The sequence below is a fragment of the Amblyraja radiata genome, chromosome 9 (assembly GCF_010909765.2).
Source record: "Amblyraja radiata isolate CabotCenter1 chromosome 9, sAmbRad1.1.pri, whole genome shotgun sequence".
Classification (NCBI taxonomy): Eukaryota; Metazoa; Chordata; class Chondrichthyes; order Rajiformes; family Rajidae; genus Amblyraja; species Amblyraja radiata.
This window is the reverse complement of record NC_045964.1, coordinates 32,009,656-32,032,079: the sequence shown is the minus strand read 5'-3', so window position 1 is coordinate 32,032,079 and position 22,424 is coordinate 32,009,656. Positions and strand designations below refer to the sequence as shown.

The window sequence follows — 22,424 nt, the reverse complement described above, 5'->3', positions numbered from 1 at the left end:
TGACGGGATCCCATTTTTTCTCCCTACATTTTCATTTTCTTTATCACTTGTGGCTCAGCACTACTTCCTCAGGACAACAATTAACAACTTTAGCAGTAATGTTTGCACCTTATGAAAAAAAGTACTTGATCAATGTTACATTAATACAGCTTGTTTATATAGATAACTATCATGCTGTGTTTCCAATGCTCGTTTTCACAGAAAGCCAAGGAAGCGTGTTCATTGTGATAAAAGTCAGAACCTCGGTAGCAATCTATTATGCAGCATTTGGTAAGAACATTCAGATGGTGCTGGCTTTGGGCAATTGTTTTTTTTATTTTAACTTCCAGTCATTTTGTCAAGTGCAAGAAGTGGGGCAAGAATTCTGCTTTTGTTGGTCTCTGCAATACGTCCATTCAAGATCATTTCGTCCAAGATGACATGGACTTTATCTAAATTAAACATAATCTGAATAAATGCAGATGTTAAGGAGAGTGACAATCCTGTTTGAGAAAATGTCAGAACACAATACAATTTCCAACAATAGCAAGTTGATATTACAATAGTAACCCTTTAAAGAAGCCTTTGAAGTGCGGATTGTTTTTGGAGTCCTATTACTATTTAACAGTGGGGCAGCGTGGTGTCACAGTGGTAGAGTTCCTGCGTTACCGTACAGGGACCTGGGCTCGATCCTGACTCCGGTTGCTGTCTGTGAGATGGTGTCCATTATTGCCGATTATCTGTTATAACCGAGTAAGGCATTATGATTGTACGTAGTAGAAACAATGAACTGCAGATGATGGTTAATACACAAAAGGACACAGTGCTGGAGTAACTCAGTGGTTCAAGCAGCATCTCTGGAGAACACGTTAAGGAGGCATTTTCACCTTAAAACTAGGCGCCAATGTCCTGTGAGCCTTCTTCACCAGTATTGCATGGTTATCACGGCTGTTGTTGTGGCTCACATTGTAGCCTCTGGCCGACAGCTCTTTCTTCAGGCCGCTGCCACTGACAGGACGTGCTCGGTCACCATGGGGCTCCCTTCCTCTCACCAGCTGCCGCTTCTTCCTATCGGCCATTGCTTTGTCTGGTCTCCACTCCACTCCACTGCCGTGTCCTCTTCTTCCTCCCCCCCCCCCCCCCCCCATAGTGGTCGACATCTTCCACGGTGGAGCTGGTGAGAGAGGAGGGAGCCCCACTGTGACTGAGCACATCCTGTCAGTAGTAGCGGCCTGAAGAAAAGGACGTCTCCAGGAGCTACAAGGTATGCCGCAACAACAGCCACGTCAACCAGACCATGCTGTGAGTGAAAAAGGGCTCGCTGGTGCACCTTGCGAGCTGGGGGTGGTGTTGGAAGCTTTAAACGGCCAGGGAGGCGATGGAAGCCGTGGTGATGTTGGCCTGTCTGTCCGCTCTCAACGATATCCATTATAAAAAGGTGTGTTGAAACGAGGTTTTACTGTATTTACCATGGGTAGGTAAACAATAAAACACTTAATCTGAGAGGAAGTCCACTACACTTAACTTTTAGCAAAAGGATACATCCAACTCACACTGGAAAACAAATACAGAAACAGAATTAGAAAAGAAATCAAGGATTTTTCTCTTTTCTTGTATTTCAACAAACCTCCTGTTTAAAGTGGAGAATCCTGAGCTGTGCAGAAACTGCATTATGTAGTAGCTCTCTGTACTACTGTCATATCACCAAGACTAACTCATTGCATTAAAAGTTTAACTTCTTAAAAACAGCTACTATTTATAGAGAGAATCATGAATGTAGGAGAGACAAATGCATCATTTACAAGCATATGGGAATCAGTTCCAGAGCCAAAAGGATCAGAGCTCTGGGGAGTGTTTTAGAGTAGAGAGGACTATGCGTGCAGGTACATAGTTCCTTGAAAGTGGCATTACAGGTAGATAGGTTGGTCAAGAAGGCCTTCAGTACGTTGGCCTTCATCAGTCAGGGTACTTAGTATCGAAGTTGTGATGTTATGTTATAGTTGTGCAAGACGTTGGTGAGGCCACATTTGGAATATTGTGTTCAGTTTTGGTCACCCTAATAGGAAAGATGTTGTTATGGTGGAAAGAGTGCGAGAAGATTTAAGAAGATATTGCCAGGACTTGAGGGCCTGAGCTGTGGGGAAGGGTTGGGCAGGCTGGGACTGGAGCACAAGAGCATGAGGAGTGATTTATGGAGGTGTATAAAATCATGAGGGGAATAGATACATTAAATGAATAATTAACCCAAAGTAAGAGAATGAAGAGTAGTTAATCTAGAGACAAAAGAGAATGCAGATGCTGTAATCTGGTGCAAAAAAAAAACCCAACCTGCTGGAGGAACTCTTGAGCATCAGGCAGCATGTGTGGGGAAAAAAATGGATACCAACTTTTTGGTTCAGACTGATGGGAGGTCTGAAGAAGGCCTCAGATGTCATCTGTGCATTATCTTCTGCAGATGCTGCATGACCCGCTGAGTTCCTCCAGTAGTTTGATCTTTAACCTAGTTAATCTAGCTGGCACGAGAATTTCAATACTTACTGCTTTCAGTTATTTTTCCCACTAAATGCCAGTTTAATTCCTTATTAAGATTATAGGTACTATTGTTTTATTGGTATTATGCATATGACCCAGCCCAATGGTATTAGTGTCTCTTCCTTTTCTTTTCATGTGTTGTGCTGCTACATTATGGAATACATTTAACTGTCCAAACAGTATATATTTCTCTCACTTATTGTTAATATTCTTTAATAACTCACCACTCTGCTGAAGTATTTGTCCAAAACTTCAATAAAATTATGTATCAGTTCATACACTGCCAGTTCATTCTGAAAATCAGAAACAGATTAAAAACAAGGAATTGCAGATGCTGGTTTACAGAAAAAGACACAAAGTGTTGGAGGAACTCAGCAGGTCAGGCAATATTTCACCAGAGAAGTTACTCAGAGATGAATTACTCCAGCATTTTGTCATTTTTTAGTTAACCATTACTTCCCTTTCAATGTTATCAATAAATTGGATACAACGAAGAGTGCAGCATATTGTCGATAAACTAGTTTATGTCACGTGGGAACAGCAATTGCAGGAAGGTCTGAAGAAGGGGGTTGTTGCACTAAAGTTAGGATGGAAAACAAAAACTCCTGAATAAAGATTGAAAAGTAAAAGAACATACACTTCCATTATTGTAAATGATAAACAAGAAGAGAACAATTGCTGGAAACGTTCAGTAGATCAGACAGTGTCCTGTGGAGAATGAAACACGGTTAATGCTTGGGTCGATGACCTTTCGTTGGAATTTTGAACAATTCTGGTGAAGGCCCACAAGCTGAGGTTTTCGAATCTGAAGCATTCTCTCCAGAGAGAATCTTCAGAAATCTCTGTCTTTATTAAATAGAGATAGGCCTAGAAGATATAATGTGGAGGATATTTCCAGTAGAGGGCAAGTCTAGGACCAGAGGACACAGCCTCAGAATAAAAGGGCGTTCATTTAGAATGGAGATGAGGAATTTCCTTAGCCAGAGGGTGGTGAATCTGTGGAATCCATTGCCACAGACTGTTGTGGAGGCCATCATTGGGTATTTTTAAAGCGGAGGTTGATAGGAGCTTGATTAGTAAGGACGTCAAAGGTTATGGGAAGAAGGCAGGGGAATGGGGTTGAGAAGGAAAAATAGATCAGACATGGTCGAATGGCGGAGTAGACTCAATGGGCAGAATGGCCCAATTCTGTTCCTATGTCTTATGGTCTTATTTATAAAGGATTATCAAAGTATTGTGAATGGAGGGAACACTCCAATGGGAAAACGGTTCATCACTATCAGAACAAAGAGAAGTAAACTAACTTCTACAGATGCGCTGTAAACAACATTTTATCAGGATGCATCGTAGCACAGTTTGTTAACAGCTCCGTCCAAGACTGCAAGAAATTACAGAGAATTGCGGACGCAGCCCAGACCATCACACAAACCAAGCTCCCTTCCATTGACTCCATCGACACTTCACGGTGCCTCGGCAAGGCCACCAGAATAATCAAGGAGGAATCTCACCCAGGACACTCCCTCTTCTCCCCTCTCCCATCAGGCAAGAGCCATACAGGTGTGAAAATGCACACCTCCAGATTCAGGGACTGTTTCTTCCCAGCTGTTATCAGACAACTGAACCATTCTGTCAACGACTCAAGCAGTCCTGAGCACTCATCTATCTTATTGGAGACCCTTGGATTTTCTTTAATCGGACTCTACTGGACTTTATCTTGCACCTGTATCTGTACACTGTGGATGGCTTGATTGTAATCATGTAGTCTTTCCGCTGACTGGATAACACAGACAAAAAGCTTTACATTGTACCTTAGTACCTTAGTACAATAAACTAAACTAAAAACTAAAAGATTTTGCCACTGGAAAGAAAAGCTGTTGATTTGATATGATGAGTTTTCTGCAGAAACAAGTAATAGAATACATACTCAGACTAAAATAGAGCACTGTGTAATTACAGAAGTTCAGCTGATATTGATTCAATGTGAATGGTAAGCACTGTTTACCTCGGCATCATCAATCCCAATTACAACGAAGAGTGCAGCATATTGTCGATAAACTAGTTTAAAATCCTTGTATTCAACAAAGGAACACTGGAACAAAGACAGAAAGCATCCTCATTAGTTTCATGACCTTAATTTGTTATATTGATGTCTAAATCCAAATATTTTTTCAAATTTAAAAATATTAATTTATTTTGCTTACCATCTTCAGTTAATTAGAGTCACACATTATATCCTAACCTCAACAACTGGATGGTAATGTGGACTTCTCTATCCGGAAGTAGCAGGGTGATCCACTCAAATGTAAGTTTCTTCCATTGATGATTCTTATTTATTTAAAGAAGATTTTATTCTTTTCCTACTCCAAATTTTTTCTACATAGTCCTTTACAAGGTGGCTCCCACCCACTTCTACTCCACAAACCCGATATGGTACATCTGGCTGTTGAAACTTGCTCTAACAACAAAATCCTACCTTACTGTAGCTGAAGTAAACAAGAAGACAAGACGCAAAGTGCTGGAGTAACTCAGCAGGTCAGGCAGCATCCCTGGAGAACATGGATAGGTGACTTTTCAGGTTGGGATTCTTCTTCTGACATATCAGTCTTAATAATGGTCCTGATCCGAAACATCTATCCATGCCCTGAAGAAGTTCTAGACCCGAAACGTCACCCATTCCTTCTCTCCAGAGATGCTGCCTGTCCCGCTGAGCTATTCCAGTATTTTGTGTCTAATCTGCCTGACGTGCTGAGTTACTCCAGTACTCTGTGTCTTTCCTTGGTAAACTAGCATCAGCAATTCCTTGTTTCTAAACAAGTCAAATTGGTTCTGAAATAAGCAATTACATTTTTAAGAAAGATTTATTTCCGAATCCTGAATAGATTTAGTAACTTATCAAAAGTGTTACATTTTTACCTGGTCCTTTGTACGTGATAGGCATTTTTTAATGACATCAGACTCTAACAATGTCCTTTTCTGGATTTCCATAGGCTCATAATATCGACAGAGTCTTATTTGCCCTTGCTTGTTCATCAAAAGGAAGAATTTAATCATTTTGTAAATCTCTTCAGAAAGACAAATTTTGTCCATTTATGTTTCTGAAAATAAACCAGTAAAATATAGCAATCATTACATTTATCTTTGGAATTCTGAACAACTGTGCCTTGTTAATAAATCAGATATTCTTTCGACCTTAGAGTTACAGCACAGAAACTGGCCCTTCGGCCCAACGAGCTTGAGGACAGTGTTCACCCGTACACTAACACTGTCCTCACATTAGGGACAATTTACAATTTTACTGAAGCTAATTAATCGACAAACCTGTATGTCTTTGGAGTGTGGGAGGCAACCAGAGCACCCGGAGAAACCCACGCGGTCAGAGAGAACGTAAAACTCTGTACAGACTCCATAGCACCCGCAGTCAAGGTCGAACCCGGGTCTCTGGTTAATGCCCCTGTCCCACTTAGGAAACCTGAACGGAAACCTCTGGAGACTTTGCGCCCCACCCAAGGTTTCCGTGCGGTTCCCGGAGGTTGCAGGTGGTTGCAGGTAGTGGAAGCAGGTAGGGAGACTGACAAAAACCTCCAGGAACCGCACAGAAACCTTGGGTGGGGCGCAAAGTCTCCAGAGGTTTCCATTCAGGTTTCCTAAGTGGGACTGGGGCATTAGTAGCAACTCTACCGTTGCACCACCGTGCTGCCCCAGTGTAGTTAAAACAGGAATGGTTAAATAAATGTACTATCGTTTTTAAGTTTATTGCTAAAAAGCTGAAATCATTTACAATAACTTTCACACTAGAACTCTTACTGATATGGACTATAAATATGGAAAATTTGATTCATTAACTAATCAGTGGCCAATGTAAAATTATACCATGTGTCTATCAGATTCAATTTGTTCTGTTTTGCACTGTAGGTTGTCAACAACACCAATATACTTAATTTCCAATTGAAATAACTGCTATTGTGAGGTTAAAAGTAACTTTTTGGAACTTAAAGAAATGATTATTTAATGTTGGTGCAACATAAAAATGTGATGGAGCAGCAGTTGAGAACACCATGGAAGAATCAGAATCAGATTCGATTCGATCCTCCTACAGATTTTCAGCACAATGCTAGGCCAGCAATCTACAAGAGTACAGAATTTGAAAGCACTGTCTCATGTGCCTCTTATTGTAAAATGAAGTGATAGGAATGACCAAGAAGCGGGTTTATCTGTTTTCTTCATCACAAGAAACCAATGAAGATCAGCGAGGGCAGAAAATGCCATTGCTGGGAAGTGGAAACATGCTCTGTAATGTATCCTCCAAAAGAGAAATATGACCTCATACGCTTTTAAATTACTGGAACCTGTGCTGCAGAGCAATCTGATTACTTTTCAAGAACAAAATAATAAAGAGTAACTCTCAATACTATTCAGTGCAGCGGTGTCGCATTGTATAAGTTGGCTGTACACAGGCGCCTGTAAGTGTTGCAAATAACTTTAATAATCACGTTATAAGAAGAGTAAGACACTGGGGAAGACAAAGTGCTGGAGTAACTCAGCGGTCAGGCGGCATCCTTGGAGAACATGGATAGGTCATGTTTCAGCTTGGGACTCTGTGTAGACTGATTGTGGAGGAGGGGGTTGGAGGAGAAAGCCTGGCAAGTGAATGGTGGATACTTGTGAGGGTTTTTTTTTGGGGGTGTGTAGGCCGGTTCAAGAACCTGATGCTTGTAGCTGTTAAGAGCATACAAGAATCTGCAGATACCGGTTTACAAAAAAGGACACAAAGTGCAAGAGTAACTCAGCGAATCAGGCAGCATCTCTGGATAACGTGGATAGGTGACGTTTTGGGTCAGGATCCTTCAGACTCAAAAATATAATGAGAACTACATTCATAATGAACCGTCTTTTGGTTTACCTCGCAGCAACTAACTGAAAGGGTAAGATCAAACAGCTGCTTCAGGCAGGCCTGAATGGGGTTAATGGATACAGTGACTTCCATGCCAGTAATTTCACAGCTGCATTCCAGTTTAATTCTGCCGATACTATAAATACCTTGTTATCACTAGTTCACATGACAGGAAACCCCATTCACAGTTCAAAGCAAAATGTAATCACCCTCAAGCAAACTGAAATAAATGTAATGTGATTTGCTACTTTGAAACATTTAAACTAGAACACACCAATGGGGTAATCGTATAAATTAGATAAGATGTGCTATCCACCACCCAACCCTCACCCGACTCCTGTCTCATCACTAAACTGGTTATTCAATTGTGTTCTATTGTGCTACACTCACTATGAGTGAAAGGTTTGCCAGTGAGAGTAGCTTTGGTACTTTGTAGCCTGTCCTGGTATCCCTGCATTAGAGATAATGGCTTTCTTCTCATCATCTTCCAATCCAGGGTCCGCCATGTGGTAGCATCCTCGCAGACGGACATGCTGAGGATCTGCAAATCCTTTCACACAGATTTGTATGACAAAAAGGCCACAGACAGCACCGCCTCCCAGAACTTCCTGTCCTCTATCACAGAGGTCTTGGAGGACAGCAAGCGGGAGAGTCTGGACCAACCACTGACCCTAGAGGAGCTGACTGGCTCCATCCGTTCCTTTGACTCGAGTAAAACTCCCGGAAGCGATGGCTTACCGGCCGAGTTGTATTGGGCTCTGTGGGACTGGGTGGGCCCGGACCTGCTGGAAGTATATAACGACATGCTTCTAGCCGGCAGCATGTCAGACTCCATGAGGAAGGGCAGCATTACCCTATTCTACAAGCAGAAGGGGAAGATGAAGGATATAAGGAATTGGAGACCCATAACATTGTTGAATATAGATTACAAGATCCTGTCTCAGGCCATCGCCAACCGGGTCAAGTCTGCTCTGGGACGGGTGATCCACCCGGACCAAACCTGTGCTGTACCTGGCAGGAAAATGTGAGACAGCCTAGCGCTGCTGAGAGATACCATTGCCTCCGTGCAGGAGAGACGGGTGGATGCCTGCTAAGTCAGCTTGGACCAGGAGAAGGCCTTCGACAGGATATACACGTACACGTACGTGAGGGACGTGCTCTCCAAAATGGGTTTTGGGGAGGGAATCCGAAATTGGATCAAACTGCTCTACACCAATATCCGTAGTGCAGTCCAAATCAATGGGTGGGAATCAGACAGTTACCCTGTAAGGTCTGTAGTCGGGCAGGGTTGCCCTCTCTCTCCTGTCTTGTTTGTCTGCTGTATTGAACCTTTTGCCGAGTCCATCAGGAAGGATGCGAGCATAAGAGGAGTGACATTGTCAGGCAGTGGGGGCACTCAAGTCAAAACCTCCCTGTACATGGACAATGTCGCCGTCTTCTGCTTGGATCCAGGAGCGTTCCGCAGATTGATTAGTATCTGCAACCAGTTTTGAGTCGGCCACGGGAGCCAGGGTGAACCGCAGGAAGAGCGAGGCTATGCTCTTTGGCAACTGGCCCGACCGATCTTCCGTCCCCTTCACCATCAAGCCTGACTTTTTGAAGGTGCTGGGGATCTGGTTCGGGGGGGCTGAGGCGTGTAACAAGAATTGGTTGGAGCGGATAGCCAAGGTGGGGAAGAAGCTGGAGCTGTGGAGGCAACGTTCCCTCTCCATAACCGGAAAAAAATTGGTCATCAGGTGTGAGGTGCTCTCGGGGCTGCTGTACTTGGCGCAAGTGTGGCCTGTCCCTCCCTCCTACGCCACAGGGATCACCCGGGCCATCTTCCAGTTCATCTGGGGGTCCATGATAGACCGGGTGCGACGGGCCACAATGTACAAGTCAGCAGACAACAGGGGTAAATGCGTGCCCAACGTCGCCCTCACCCTGATGGCCACCTTCGTGTGTGGCTGCATCAGGCGGAGTGTAGAGCCAAGGCACGTAGGCACCAAGTGTCACTACCTGCTGAGGTTCTACCTGTCCCTGGTGTTGCGAAGGATGGGCCTGACACAGATGCCATGCGATGTGCAAGTCAGCTGGACATTGCCGCCCCATCTGTCGTCTGTGGAAAGGTTCTTTCGGACCAACACCTTTGACCACATGTCCATTGGGCAGTGGTCAGCAGGGAATGTCCTGCAGGCACTGCAGGGAAAGGACTCGATGGATCCGGTGGCATGGTTCCCAGAGCAGACTGCCCAGCTTGTCTGGCAAAATGCCTCATCGCCAGAACTCACCAACAAGCACCAAGACCTGGCTTGGCTGGCGGTGAGGGGAGCCCTCCCAGTCAGATCCTTCCTGCACCGTCGGAACCTCACTACCAGCGCACGCTGCCCTCGGGACGGCTGCTATGGAGAGGAGACGGTTGCCCACCTCTTTGCAGAGTGTGGATTTGCAAAAAGAGTCTGGAGAAGTATGAAAGGGTCCCTGGAACTCTTTATCCCAAACAGCTCCGTCACAGAGGACTCTGTGATTTACGGACTGTTCCCAGGGACACATTCAGAGACTGACATCGAGTGCTGCTGGAGGGTCATCAACTCGGTGAAAGACGCTCTTTGGTCTGCCCGAGCGTTGTTCACCACCCAGCGGAGCGAGATGTCCGTCAGGGAATGTTGCCGATTGGCCCGCTGCAGACTGCAGGAGTACGTGCTGAGGGACGCACTGAAGCTCGGTGCAGCCAACGCCAAGGCTCGGTGGGGGAGGACCACAGTCTAGGGTCCTTCCGCTGATGGACATGGACATGGACATGGGGGGCACGGTATGGTGAATTTTTTTAAATTCTCTTTTATTATATTGTTTACTGAGTACTATGATCACATTCTGTTGTGCTGCTACAAGGAAGAATTTCATTGTTCTATCTGGGACATCTATCTATATCTCTATTATACTAAAACTTTTCCCTTTGTTCTTAACATTCTAAATGTCTGTGTGAGCCAGGTTGTGTTGGCTCTGTTTTAATCTCTTTAATTTGTGCCTTCTCCTAAACGCTAGGGCACAGCCTTCCCATTTTCACACATGCTACTCACATTCTTTACGCCAACCGGATACATATTTTCCTGTCGCATTTCAATCTATATTTAAAAAGTAACTAACCTTTTAAAAACAGATTCAAAATATTAAGGTTTTCAAAGTTCTAATTTTGAAGGAAAAAAATGCCGACTGACGTCACAATCAACTCGCTAGGCACAACAGCACACTCCGCGCGGGAGGGGCACTCAAACGCTCAATACACAACAATAAATCCGACTGACGTCAGACCAGAACACTCTGCGCGGGAGGGGCATTCAAGTTCTCCAATGACATTTTCAAGCTCGGGGCTTGGGATGGGGCCGAGACTGGCGCCGAAACAGAAGCCGCCGATGGAACCAAGGATGAGCCGGGATCAGGGACGAGCCCGGCGATGAAGTCGGGGCCTGGACTGGAGACCATGCAGTGCCCCCTCTCTCTCTGCCTCTCTCTCTGTCGTCTCTCCCTCTCTCTCTGCCCTCTCTTCTCCGCTCTCTTTCTCTGCCATCTCTCTGCTTGCTCTCTCTCTCTCTGCCTCTCCCTCTCTGCCCCTCTCTCTCTCTCTGAGCTCTCTCTGCCATCTTTCTCTCTCTCTCTGTCCTCTCCCCCCCCCTCTTTTCCCTCTCTCTCAGCCATCTCTCTGCTCTCTGCCCCCATTCTCTCTCTGCGCCCTCTCTCTCCCCCTTCCTCTCTACCACATCTCCCTCACTCCCTCTCTAGGGAGTGATGAGTATTGGAACCTATAGGTGATTGTGTTTGGGGACCAGCCCTCCCCTCTGACGCCGCGCTCCCCCCCCACCCCTCCCTCTCTAGCCCCCTACCCCTCCCTCTCAACCCCTCTACCACTCCCTCCCTCTCCCTCTCTGCCCCGCTCACTCTCTACCCCCACTGCCTCTCTACCCCCTCCCTCTCTAGGGAGTGGTGAGCATTGGGACCTATGGGTGAGTGGTGGAGTATTGCGTTCGGAGACCAGCCCTCCCCTGTGACGCCACGCGCCCCCCCTCTCCACATCCCTCCCCCTCCATTCCCTCCCCTTCCCTATCTACCCCTCCCCTTCCCTATCTACCCCCCCCCCCCTCTAGCCGTGCCTGCGCAGTTGGGGGCTATGCAGGAGTGGATTGGGCAGGGGATGGGGGAAAAGGAGCGAAGGAATAATAATATAACAAGGGGGGGGGGGGGGGTTAGTGAGTGTGTGTGTGTGTGTGGTTATTGTGTGTGACGCCGCAGGCTGCCCCCCCCCCCTCCCCCCTGCAAACGCGCATTGAGGGGATGGGACCCAATGGGTCCCACTTGGTCTAGTATACCATTAAAAGTGTTGTCTTGTTTGTCTGTCTGTAAGATCAAGGAACTACGCCAAAACTACACAATAGCGCAATTGTTTTTGCAGAATCTTACTCAGCTTTTCCCCGTGGTCGTATCATGTTTCTTTACATTTTATGTAATAATTCACAAGTTATTGATATTTAGTTTTTAAAAAGCCAACTTTGAAAATAATAACTGCCTGTGAGTGGGAGACTTTTCTAGCAGCTTCCAGTGATGATGTCACAATGGCATTTCACATTCGTCCAATCACAATGGGATCTCATTTACACAAGCTGCCGTGAAGATTTCAAAAACCGAAAATGACATCACAATGCGATCTCTGCTGCTGATCTCTGTTGTAAGGAGTGGGACGTAGAGGGGAGATTTAAAAGTTTTAAAGTGACATTTAAAAGTTGGATTTCTTCAAATCTGCACTGGCAGTTAGGCAGTTATGACGTCACAATGCCCTTCGGCTACAATGTTTCTATCCCAGAACACCGAGTCCTTCACGGCAAATGTCCTTCAGGGAAATAATCTGTCAGCAAAGCAAAGTTTAATGATTAGATTTGGATAACAAACAAAGCCTTGTCGGTGGCACCGACATCACATTAAATCATAGTGCAATTGCATTTTTTTAAAAGTTTAAAATGACCTGCACAGTTGGGGGCTCTGAGTGAGTGGTGGAATATTGCATTAGGGGAACGGGTTGTGTTGGGGGAACGGGTGAGTGGTGGAATCTTATGTTGGGAAACGGGTTGCGTTGGGGGGCCAGGCCTCCCGTGTGACAGAGACCCAACGGGTGAGTGGTGGAATCTTACGTTGGGGAACGGGTTGTGTTGGGGGACCAGGCCTCCTGTGGGGGCTCTGGGTGTGTGGTGGATTATTGCGTTGGGGGAATGGGTGAGTGGTGGATTATTGCCTTGGGGGAACAGGTGAGTGGTGGAAACGGGTTGCGTTGGGGGAACGGGTGAGTGGTGGATTATTGCGTTAGGGGACGGGGCACAACGGGTCCCACTTGGTCTAGTATGACAATAAAACACTCTTGACTCTTGTCAGAGATTGCCAGCAAAACTAAAGCAAATTGATGGCAGCATGTGCGGAGGTATCTGAACACTTGACCTTTCAGTAAGGACCAAGGCAACTCTATCACTGTTCTGCCAGACTATCCAGTCCATTTAAAGGGCTCGAACCAAACAAACAACTGTCAATTTCCCTCCAATTATGCTGCTGTCCCTCTGAGTTCCTCCAGCAGTTTGTTTTTTTGCTACAGATTCTATGTTCTTGCTTTCAATAATACACTACCATGCTCCTTCCTCAAAATGGCCACGATCATTGGATAGTGATCAAAGGATAGTGGTTATTTCCAGTCCTCTCTCCTTTCCCACTTGTGCACAGTAACATTTAGATTACACACTCCTGCAACTGGCCAAGATAGATATATCCTGCAAACTTGCCTTCTGATGATCGAAATACGAGTGGTTATTCTTTCAGCTACTAGCTAAAGTCAAAGTCAATTTTATTCATCATATGCACCCAAAGGTGCAGTGATATGAATTTGCCAGCTGCGATACACTTAAAAAGAACACACAATACATAATAAGATTTAACACAAACATCCACCACAGCATTCTTCACTGTGGTGGAAGGCAACAAAGCTCAGCCAGTCCTCCTCCTTTGTTCACCCGTGGTCGGGGCCATAAACCCTCCGTAGTCGCCAGTACGGACGGCCCGATGTTCAGGCCCTCTCGTCAGGATGATCAAAACTCCGACGTCGGGACGATCAAACACACTCTTCGGCCTGGAGCACCCGAATCGGCACTTTCCTACCTGAGAATGTTATAGGCCGTAATCCGGTGCTTGGTGCTCTTCTCTGGCGATCCCCGGCAAGGGATCTCAGACTCCGGATGGTAAGTCCACGCCACGCCTGCGGCTAGAGGCTCCGCAGACCACAGCCCCATGATGCAAAAGTCACCAGGCCAGTGATCGGAGCACTCCTTTCTGGCGACCACCAGCAAGGGTTTGCACGCTCCGCGATGGAAAAGTCCATGCTGTGCCTGCTGCTGATGCTCCGGGCCCGACTCCGGGAAAGGCTGCTCCAATCCATGCTGTTAGGTCAAGAGGGAGGCGACATGGAAAAAGTCGCCTCTCCGTCGAGGAGGCGACCAAAAGCCATCCCACCCCCACCCCCCATACAAGACACACCAAGAGACACCTAAACTAACATTAGACACACCAAAAAAAGTCGAATTAACAAACATGCTGCTGGCAGGGCAGCCGACACGCAGCGCCCCCACCGACCAACCTACTTGGATCGTGGGTGTTTAAAAGCTAAATTCTATTAGAAATATCTCTCAATCCCTTTCTGTTTTACAGCATCCAATATGATCAAAGACTAGCCCCACCCTGGCCATTCTTTCTTCTTCCTGCTTCCTTCCAACAGAAGGTACAGAAGCTTGAAGGCATGTACCACCAGACTCAGGAACAGCTTCTTCCCGTCCGTTATCAGGCTTCTGAATGTTCCATCCATGAGCTAGGGTACTGTTTGATTCACGGACAATGGACTTTGTCTACAGAGCTACAATGCTGAGAACTATATTCTGTTCTCTATATCTTCCCCTTTACTCTATCTATCGCATAAGTTTGAACTGATTGTATCAATGTATGGCGTATCGTATGCCAGCATCTCTGTAGAACATGGATAGGCAACGTTTCGGGTTCTTGGTCTCTGATTGAAGGACTACATTTTGTGCTGTAAAAATAAGGAACCGCAGATGCTGGTTTACAAAAATAAAGGACACAAAATGCTGGAGTCACTCAGGGGGTCAAGCAACATCCCTGGAGAACATGGATATGTAGTCTGAAGAAATCCCAACCCGAAACTTGACCTATCTATGTTCTCCAGAGATGTTGCCTGACCCGCTGAGTTACCCCAGCACTTTTTCTTTTTTTCCGTAAACCAGCATCTGCAGTTCCTTGTTCCTGCAGTATGCAATGTAGTCCCACATCAGCGACATAGAACCATAGCTTGAAGTGGGCAGTATTTTAGTACTTGAACCAACTTTCACGTTTTTTAAATTAATCCCATTTAGCCGTTTTTTTTGGAAGGATCCCGACCCAAAAGGTTAACGAATGCTGCCCTGTTGGTCCAGCACTTTGCGTCCTTTAGTGTCAACTCGTAACTCAATTTACTGTCGTTTAACAATCCTCTACCCTAGCTATGTGTTTCACCTTGACTAATTTAATGACCCATTATTTTATGCAGGAACTATGACAACATTTTAAAGCCATTTGGACAGGTACATCGATAGGAAAGGTTTAACATACTAGTCAAACGCGGGCAGGTGGGATTAGCGGAGATAATTAATCGTGGTCAGCATGGGTAAATTCGGCAGTAGGGCCTGTTTCCGTGATGTATGTCTGTTTCACTACCTCCTTTCTTTGACAATTATCAAATTACCTGATGGAACTCCAAAGCGAACAGCCTGACGAACTGAAAACTACTTATCATCCCTTCAACCGCCAGAAGAGCGGTCCTGACCCCGAAAGATCGCCTATCTGTGTTCTCCAGAGATAGACATAGAGTGCTGGAGCAACTCAGGCAGCATCTCTGGAGAGAAGGAATATGTGACGTTTGGGGTCGAGACCCTTCTACAGACAGATGCCGTTCCTCCTCCTCCCGCCGCCGCTGCTGCTGCTCGCGCTCTCTCTCTCTCTCTCTTTGGCGAAATCCCAGGTCGTGAACGAGCGCGCCTCTCCCCTGACCCACGTGACCCCGCCCCTTCCCATTCCCCGCGGGATCGGAGCGCGTGCCCCACGACGACCCCCGGGCGCGCGCTCGCTCGCACCCGCGGCGTGAACCCGCGCACCGCCGGGAGCGCGCACTCGTCCCACAATGCAGCGCGCCGCCATATTCTGCAGAAAGAATGTCCATGGCGGCTCGCTGGCGGCGCTGAAGCTCGTCGTCGGGCTCTGCTCCTCCTCCCTCCCCTCCTGATATACAGTTATAATAATAACCTTATTCATTAATAACAATAATAAACATGGATGAACACTCTGTGGGAATGTCCTCGCATACTAGTCCCGGTGGCGCTTTGCTGGGCCCGGGAAACAACGGGAACGGCGTTAACAACAACAACAACGGCGGCGGAGTGTGGCAGCAGCAACAGCCGCTGCACCAGCAGGCGATGGGCCAGCAAGAGGAGCTGCAGCGGCCCCACTACACCATCCCCGGCATCCTACACTACATCCAGCACGAGTGGGCCCGCTTCGAGATGGAGCGAGCGCATTGGGAGGTGGAGAGAGCCGAGCTGCAGGTAGGGATGAACAGGGCAGGCGTGGGCCGACCTCAGTCAGCCAAAGGCCACGGGCTGGCCGGGGGGAAGGGATGGGATAGGGGTCGGAGCAGTAGCTGGTATTTACCCAAATGTGGAAGCCTTCTCGCCGTCGCCGCCATTTTGGTTTCCAATATGGCGCCAGCCTGCTGACTAAAGCTTGGGACAATTTGCGTGTGTGTGTCTCTCTCTGTCTGTGTGCGTGTCTCTCTGTCTGTGTTTGTGTGCTTGTCTCAATCCCTCTATCCACCCCTTCACTCACACACCTCCAGTCCACCAACCATCCATCCCACTCACCGCTTGAACCTGTGCCCACTTTGCACGTCCCCTCCATCAGATCACAAGGGGTTTCCATGAGCTCAGGCTATCTGTTTTTAAACAATGTGGGGAGACACAGTGCTGGAGTAACTCGGCGGGTCAGGCAGCATCTCTGGAGAAAATGAACAGGTGATGTTTCGTGTCGAGACCCTTCTTCAGACTGGACCAGTATCTGCAGTTCCTTACAATTTGGGGTTGTTTGGTCATTGCTCGCGCAGTATTTCAGGAACACTTGATGTCGGGGATGACTCGCGTTGTGTCACTTGCCCAAAGCTAACCAACCTAGACACAAAAAAACGTTTCCCTTAAAGTGCTTCAGACGTGCTCTTGTAAGTTTGAATTGATTAGAGCATTAGAAGTGAAATAACGTTCTATTGTGTACGTTCGGCTTGAGAACAGCCTATCTTGTTGTATTAATCTGCGATTTAATTTTCAACCTGCATTTGTTGTGGATAATAAGTACTAGTAAAATATATTTTAAAGTAAACGTGGTGTAACACCCAAGATAAAGTTTGATTTTATAGTTCAGTAATTTGCTGCCTTTATTGTACTTTGTGTCACTTACGTTTAAATGCAACTCCACCTTCTGTTTGTGAACGAGACGTGAACTAACTATTGCTTGAAATCATACCTTATCGTTCCATACACAACGTGCAATGCAATGACGTGTTGAGCATCGGCAAAGTAAACATTGGGAAGGAATTCTCTTCAAATTTTAGTCATGCTTAGGATGTGATTGGTTTGTAAATTTTCACACGTATATTTTAAACCAATGCTTTAGACATTGAGCATACGTCATGTATAATGTGACTCGGCATAATTAGAAATCCCATTATGCCCAGAAAAGCGCATGGCATCTGTAACTATAAGCAGAAAACTTGGGGACCAATGGATTATTTTTATTAGCAGGGAAATTCTATGATTGCTTATTACTTAAAAATCAGTTCACTTTATGGAGACATTTTTAGTCGTTGTTACATTTAAGACCCCCTTCATAGTCCAGTGATTTGGTATCCTTCGTTAAAGATAATGAATTTCTATACTCTTATGTATATTTCAAGCATTTTGTATTGCATGATTACATTCTCTTTTGTGGAAATAAAAACATAGAATGGCATTGATATTGAATTATTTCCCCCCACATATTCCCATAAATTTACTCTACAGTTTAAAAAATATTAACGTGTCATCTTGGCTGAATGGCAACATGTGCCTTGGGGGGGGGGGGGGGGGGGGGGGGGGGGGGGGACAGCAGCAACCACCCCATACACACACACACACACACACTAACTACCCCCCACACACACACCCTCCTTGATATTATATTAATATTATTTATTTGCTCCTTTTACCCGATCCCTGCCCTATCCATTGACACTTGACATCCAACTCGCAGGCGCGTCTAGAGAGAGGAGCAGATACAGAGAGAGAGAGAGGGGGTGGAAGGGAGGGGGGGGGGGGGGGGGGGGGAGGTTCGAGAGTGGAGGCCCGAGCCGAGGGGGGGGGGGGGGGAAGAGAGAGAGGTTGGAGGCCCGAGCTGCGGGAGAGGACGAGCCGAGGGGGAGAGAGAGGGTGGGGTGGGGGAGGCCCGGTCCGGGCCAAGGGGGAGAGATGGGGGGGGAAGGGGAGGCCCGTGGAGAGGGTGCCCGGGTCGAGGGGGGGTGAGAGGGGAAAGATTATGTAAATATTTTACCGTAAGGGCGTTGTTTTTCGGAGCAGATGTGATCACACACATACACACACACGATCAGACTTTTAATAGTCACTAGACCAAGGGGGACCTGTTGGGTCCCGTTCCCTCGGGGAGTGGGGGAAAGAGGGGAAGGGAAGAGAAGGGAGCGGGGTGCGGGCAGCGGGCCGTGCGTCAACCTAAGGACTTCATTCAAGCTTCAGGGCCCGAGTACGGGGGGGGGGGGGGGGGGGGGGGGGAAGAGAGGAGGAGGAGTGAGGAGGAAGGGAGTGAGCAGCGGGGCACGCGTCTACCAAAGGACTTCAGCAGCTTCAATCCAGAGCCCGGGGGGGTAGGGTAGAGGGGTCGGAGGGTTACATCACTCACAGCCCGTGGAATATAGCGCGAGCAGAGCCAGTGCGACGTGCCCATCTAGTTTATTTTCAAACATTTGTGAAAATTTTCATAAATAACTCAAGCTCGAATTTTTCAGGTAAGACGATTTTGGACTCCACCGGATAAAACTCTACAAGAATATGTTAAAATTTTACCGTTTTGGGGAGGGCTGGTCCCCCAATGCAATATTCCTCCTCTCCACCGATTCCAATATTGGTGGCCGGAGAGAGGGGGGGGGGGGGGCTTTCTGGAGCGCTAGTATGGGTGTTGTGGGCTGAACGGACTGGTTTCCAGAGGGCTAGTATGGACATTGTGGGCCGAATGGATTCTTGGGCTGGCGGCTCAGTCACTCAAGCCTGTTGTGCAGGCAGCTCACTCACGGCTAGTGGGCTGGCAGTTGACTCACGGCTGTTCCTTGAAATTCCATTTCAAGCTGGGTGCAAGGCCACCAAATTCAAGTGCAGTTTCATACCATTTCAAGCAGGTGCAAGGCCACTAAAGACAGCGAGTCATGACCTCTCCATCTTGCAGAGACTGAGCCACATCCACACTTCTGGGTTTTATAGTCCCTCCCACCAGAAGGGGCGTGACCTTCATGGCGTGATTGACAGGAGAGAGAATCTCAAAAAAATTTAAGCACTAATAACTCTTTTACTTTTCATCGATGGGAAAACTCCTCGGCACCTGATGAGTGGAGGGGGACTCTGAGTAAGATGGCCAAAAATTACAGCCGTACGTGTGGCGTTTCTTCTAAAATCAATATAAAGTGCAAACAGGAAGTGGTCAAGATTAGACTTTTAATTATATATTAGGCAAGGCAACTTTAATTAGGCAAGGCAACTTTAATTAGGCAAGGCAACTTTAATTAGGCAAGGCAACTTTAATTAGGCAAGGCAACTTTAATTAGGCAAGGCAACTTTATTTAGGCACGGCATCTTTAATTAGACAAGGCAACTTTAATTAGGCAAGGCAACTTTACTTAGGCAAGGCAGCTTTAGCATTTCCAAACCATAGGACACCAGGCTTTATCATTTCCAAACCAAAGGCAACACAGCTTTAGCATTTCCAAACCAAAGGCAACACAGCTTTAGCATTTCCAAACCAAAGGCAACACAGCTTTAGCATTTCCAAACCAAAGGCAACACAGCTTTAGCATTTCCAAACCAAAGGCAACACAGCTTTAGCATTTCCAAACTATATTTATCAAACCACATTAAGGGCACTGACAGGTCAGTAAAACTACTCGCAGTTTAGTGGACATGTGTTCAGTGTTATTCACAGCTCAGAGTGAGAGACGTGACCCTCTCGCTTCCCCCATCTTCCAGAGACTGACTGAGGCACTCAACACTTCCGGGTTTTATAGTCCCTCCGGAAGGGGCGGGCCTTCAGGAGAGAGCATCTCAACATTTTTTAAACACTAATGACTCTTTTATTTTTCATCGATGGGAAAAATCCTCTTGTCCTGTGCAGCGGAGGGGGACTGAGTAAGATGGCCAAAAATCGCAGCCGTAAGTGGCAGCGTTTTTTCTTAAATCAATATACAGAACAACAGGAAAGTGGTCAAGATCAGACTTTTAGTATTATAGATAGATAGATAGATATGATATGATATGATGATACGAGGTTTGTGAACACTTAGCTTCAGTTTCAGGCACTTGCCAGGAATAGTAATAGAGCTAATGACTGAGAAAAAAGTTTCTAATGGGGACCAAAAGTAATAGTCCTGGTCATCCCAATGTTCTTATGGAGGAAAGTTCAGTTCATCTGGTGCTGGAATTCAGACAAGCAATGTAGCAATGCAGGGATGTCGTAGGTTGGTGAAGTAAATCTGGGTATGGTCAGCCATGTGCAGAGACTCACAATGCCTTCAATGGTTTATCCATCAATTTCAATCACGACTAAATTACTTTGTCATGTTGGACTTTAGGTGCATATTGGTGCACATTGCCTCTAATGTGTCTTCAGTTTGTAAATGCATTAAGGAAATATATCTAACCTTATTTCCAACTTGAGGCAATATCAATTTTGAAATTACTTGCAACTTAGCTTGTAGCCAGATGGAATGAGGATGTTCAGGATTTGGTACCTTGGCCTTTTAGGTGACCTAATGTATCAACTGCAGAACAGAAAGTACCAGAGTGAGTTCTGAAAAAGTGTGCTTGACTTGAAGTGTTAACACTCTTTTTCAACAAATGCTACCTGACTTGCATGTGTCCAGCATTTTCTGTTGTTTCAGCATCTACAGTTTTGATTTTCACCAAGGCCAAAATGTAACACTATCTGAGGAAATGGAATTGCTTGTTTTGCATGTATGTTCAATCTTTATAGCAACTTAATGATACTTTTTCATCTATAGAAAAGGCACTGAATGCATTTACAATCCATGTTTAATCTGTGTGTGCACAATTGCTTTGTATGACTAACCTTGTTCAAATTATAATACATGAGATTGATCCAACAAAGCAATTTGTCCTTTCTAGATCTGAGCCACTAATTATGCTGGATTTACTCAACCTCATATTTAAAGTTATTAATTGACTTTGCTTTTTGTGAGTGTAGTTTGAAGAGAATATCATAAGGTAATAAGTGATAGGGGTAGAATTAGGCCATTTGGCCCATCAAGTCTACTCCACCATTCAATCACGGGTGATCTATCTCTCCCCCCTAACCCCATTCCCCTGCCTTCTCCCCATAACCTCTGACACCTATACTAATCAGAATACGATTCTGTCCTCAACAAATTTTCTAGTGCACTCTTAGCAGGAGTTGCAGCACAGAAACCAGGAGTGATTGATTTGTCTATTTTCTTTAATCCTGATTTAACAGCTTCTCTGTGATGTCAGTTTACATTCATTAAGGATGGGCCAGAGAATTGTTCCGTTAATCATAAACTTTCCTTATTTGTTTGATTCAGAAATGTTGACTATAATTTTGAATTATTGTGATTAATATATATTGGACAGTTTAACTTCCCTCTGAAATCCTCTGATTTGCATTGGTATCAGTGCTTCCACATCTCAATTTTTTTCCTTAAATAGAATCCCAAATTTCCTGGAATTTGATGATATTTCCTGAAATTTTCAAAAATGCTTCCTGCGTGCTATTTGTTGTTGTTTTTTGTTTGCGGGCACATGTTAACAACACAAAGAAGAACAAGGCAAAACAGATCTATGGAACTGCACCGTATCTGCCTGCTTCTGTTACTCACCTGTACAATATTATGCAAGGCAGCTTTCGTTGCCTCCAACATCTTTCGTTGTCTTCGTTTTTTCAACCTGCTCTCATGTGCTCACTCTCCCTCCCATCATCCCTCCATCCGTCTCTTCCTCTCCCCCTCTCTTCATCCCTCCCTCCTTTCCCTCTCCCTCCCTCCCTCTCCCTGCCTCTCCCTCCCTGCCTCTCCCCCTTTTTTCTCTCCCTCATTCACTCCCCCCCTCCATCTCATCCTCCCTCCCTCCATCTCCCTCCCTCTCTCGCTCCCCTCTCTCCCTCTCCATCTCCCTCCCTGCCACTCATTCTCTCCTTCCCTCCGTCTCTCCCTCCATCTCTCCCACTCCATCCCTCCCTCTCTCCACCCCTCCCTCTCTCCCTCTCGGCACCTTGAGCCCACCCACCGTTCTGTAAAATCAAGGCCAATACCAATGTGTTAAACTGAGTTGTTTTGTCAGTCCAATTCAAGAAAACTTGATTCAAACCATTTCTGCTAAAATCAATTCTTTGTTCTGACAGCGCTGGGTAATTCTTTAAACCTTCCAACACAGAACTAGAAACTTTGGGGCAGGTCGAAAGAGCTACTGACTTTGGTACAAACTTAACACATTATATAGGTATTAGACAATTATGGTACAGAAGGAGTGGCAAACTATTAACCAATCATTATGGTTTATCATACATTAGCTTATTTGCATTAACCAATCAACTAAATCCTTTCCAGTGATTGACAACACGTATAGTCACATGATTTTCC

At 45.9% G+C, this 22,424-nt stretch overlaps 2 protein-coding genes across 10 annotated transcripts in view; one reads left to right on the top strand and one right to left on the bottom strand.

Moving 5' to 3' along the window:
* Positions 1-135: 135 nt before the first annotated feature.
* Positions 136-17,055, bottom strand: ap4s1 (adaptor related protein complex 4 subunit sigma 1). 6 transcript variants are annotated; one of them, XM_033026999.1, is made up of 6 exons: positions 16,958-17,055; positions 5,425-5,606; positions 4,514-4,600; positions 2,736-2,804; positions 1,522-1,533; positions 136-447 (listed from the first exon to the last, which is right to left on the bottom strand). In XM_033026999.1, exons 2-6 carry the CDS (start codon positions 5,596-5,598, stop codon positions 319-321), a joined length of 471 nt encoding a protein of 156 aa, XP_032882890.1. In that variant the 5' UTR covers positions 5,599-5,606; positions 16,958-17,055; the 3' UTR covers positions 136-318. The 6 variants fall into 6 exon arrangements, with proteins under 6 accessions (XP_032882890.1, XP_032882887.1, XP_032882889.1 ...); XM_033026996.1 differs by lacking the exon at positions 16,958-17,055 and adding an exon at positions 16,163-16,231; XM_033026998.1 differs by lacking the exon at positions 16,958-17,055 and adding an exon at positions 15,201-15,393.
* Positions 15,593-22,424, top strand: part of strn3 (striatin 3) — a 139,175-nt gene continuing 132,343 nt past the window's right edge. For 3 of the 4 annotated variants that reach the window (XM_033026995.1, XM_033026993.1, XM_033026994.1), the window contains exon 1: positions 15,633-16,056. In XM_033026995.1, coding sequence (XP_032882886.1) covers positions 15,784-16,056 — 273 coding nt within the window. In that variant the 5' untranslated portion in view covers positions 15,633-15,783. Of the gene's footprint in view, positions 16,057-22,424 lie in introns of all 4 variants that reach the window. The other variant, XM_033026992.1, reaches the window with a different exon arrangement.

Excerpts from the sequence above, each read along its gene's own strand:
- ap4s1 (XM_033026999.1), bottom strand. The coding sequence starts at position 5,598 with ATGGACAAAATTTGTCTTTCTGAAGAGATTTACAAAATGATTAAATTC. Across the intron at positions 4,601-5,424 it reads TATCACGTACAAAGGACCAG|TGTTCCTTTGTTGAATACAA; the intron begins GTAAAAATGTAA and ends TCTTTGTTCCAG. Across the intron at positions 2,805-4,513 it reads TTGGGATTGATGATGCCGAG|AATGAACTGGCAGTGTATGA; the intron begins GTAAACAGTGCT and ends TCTGATTTTCAG.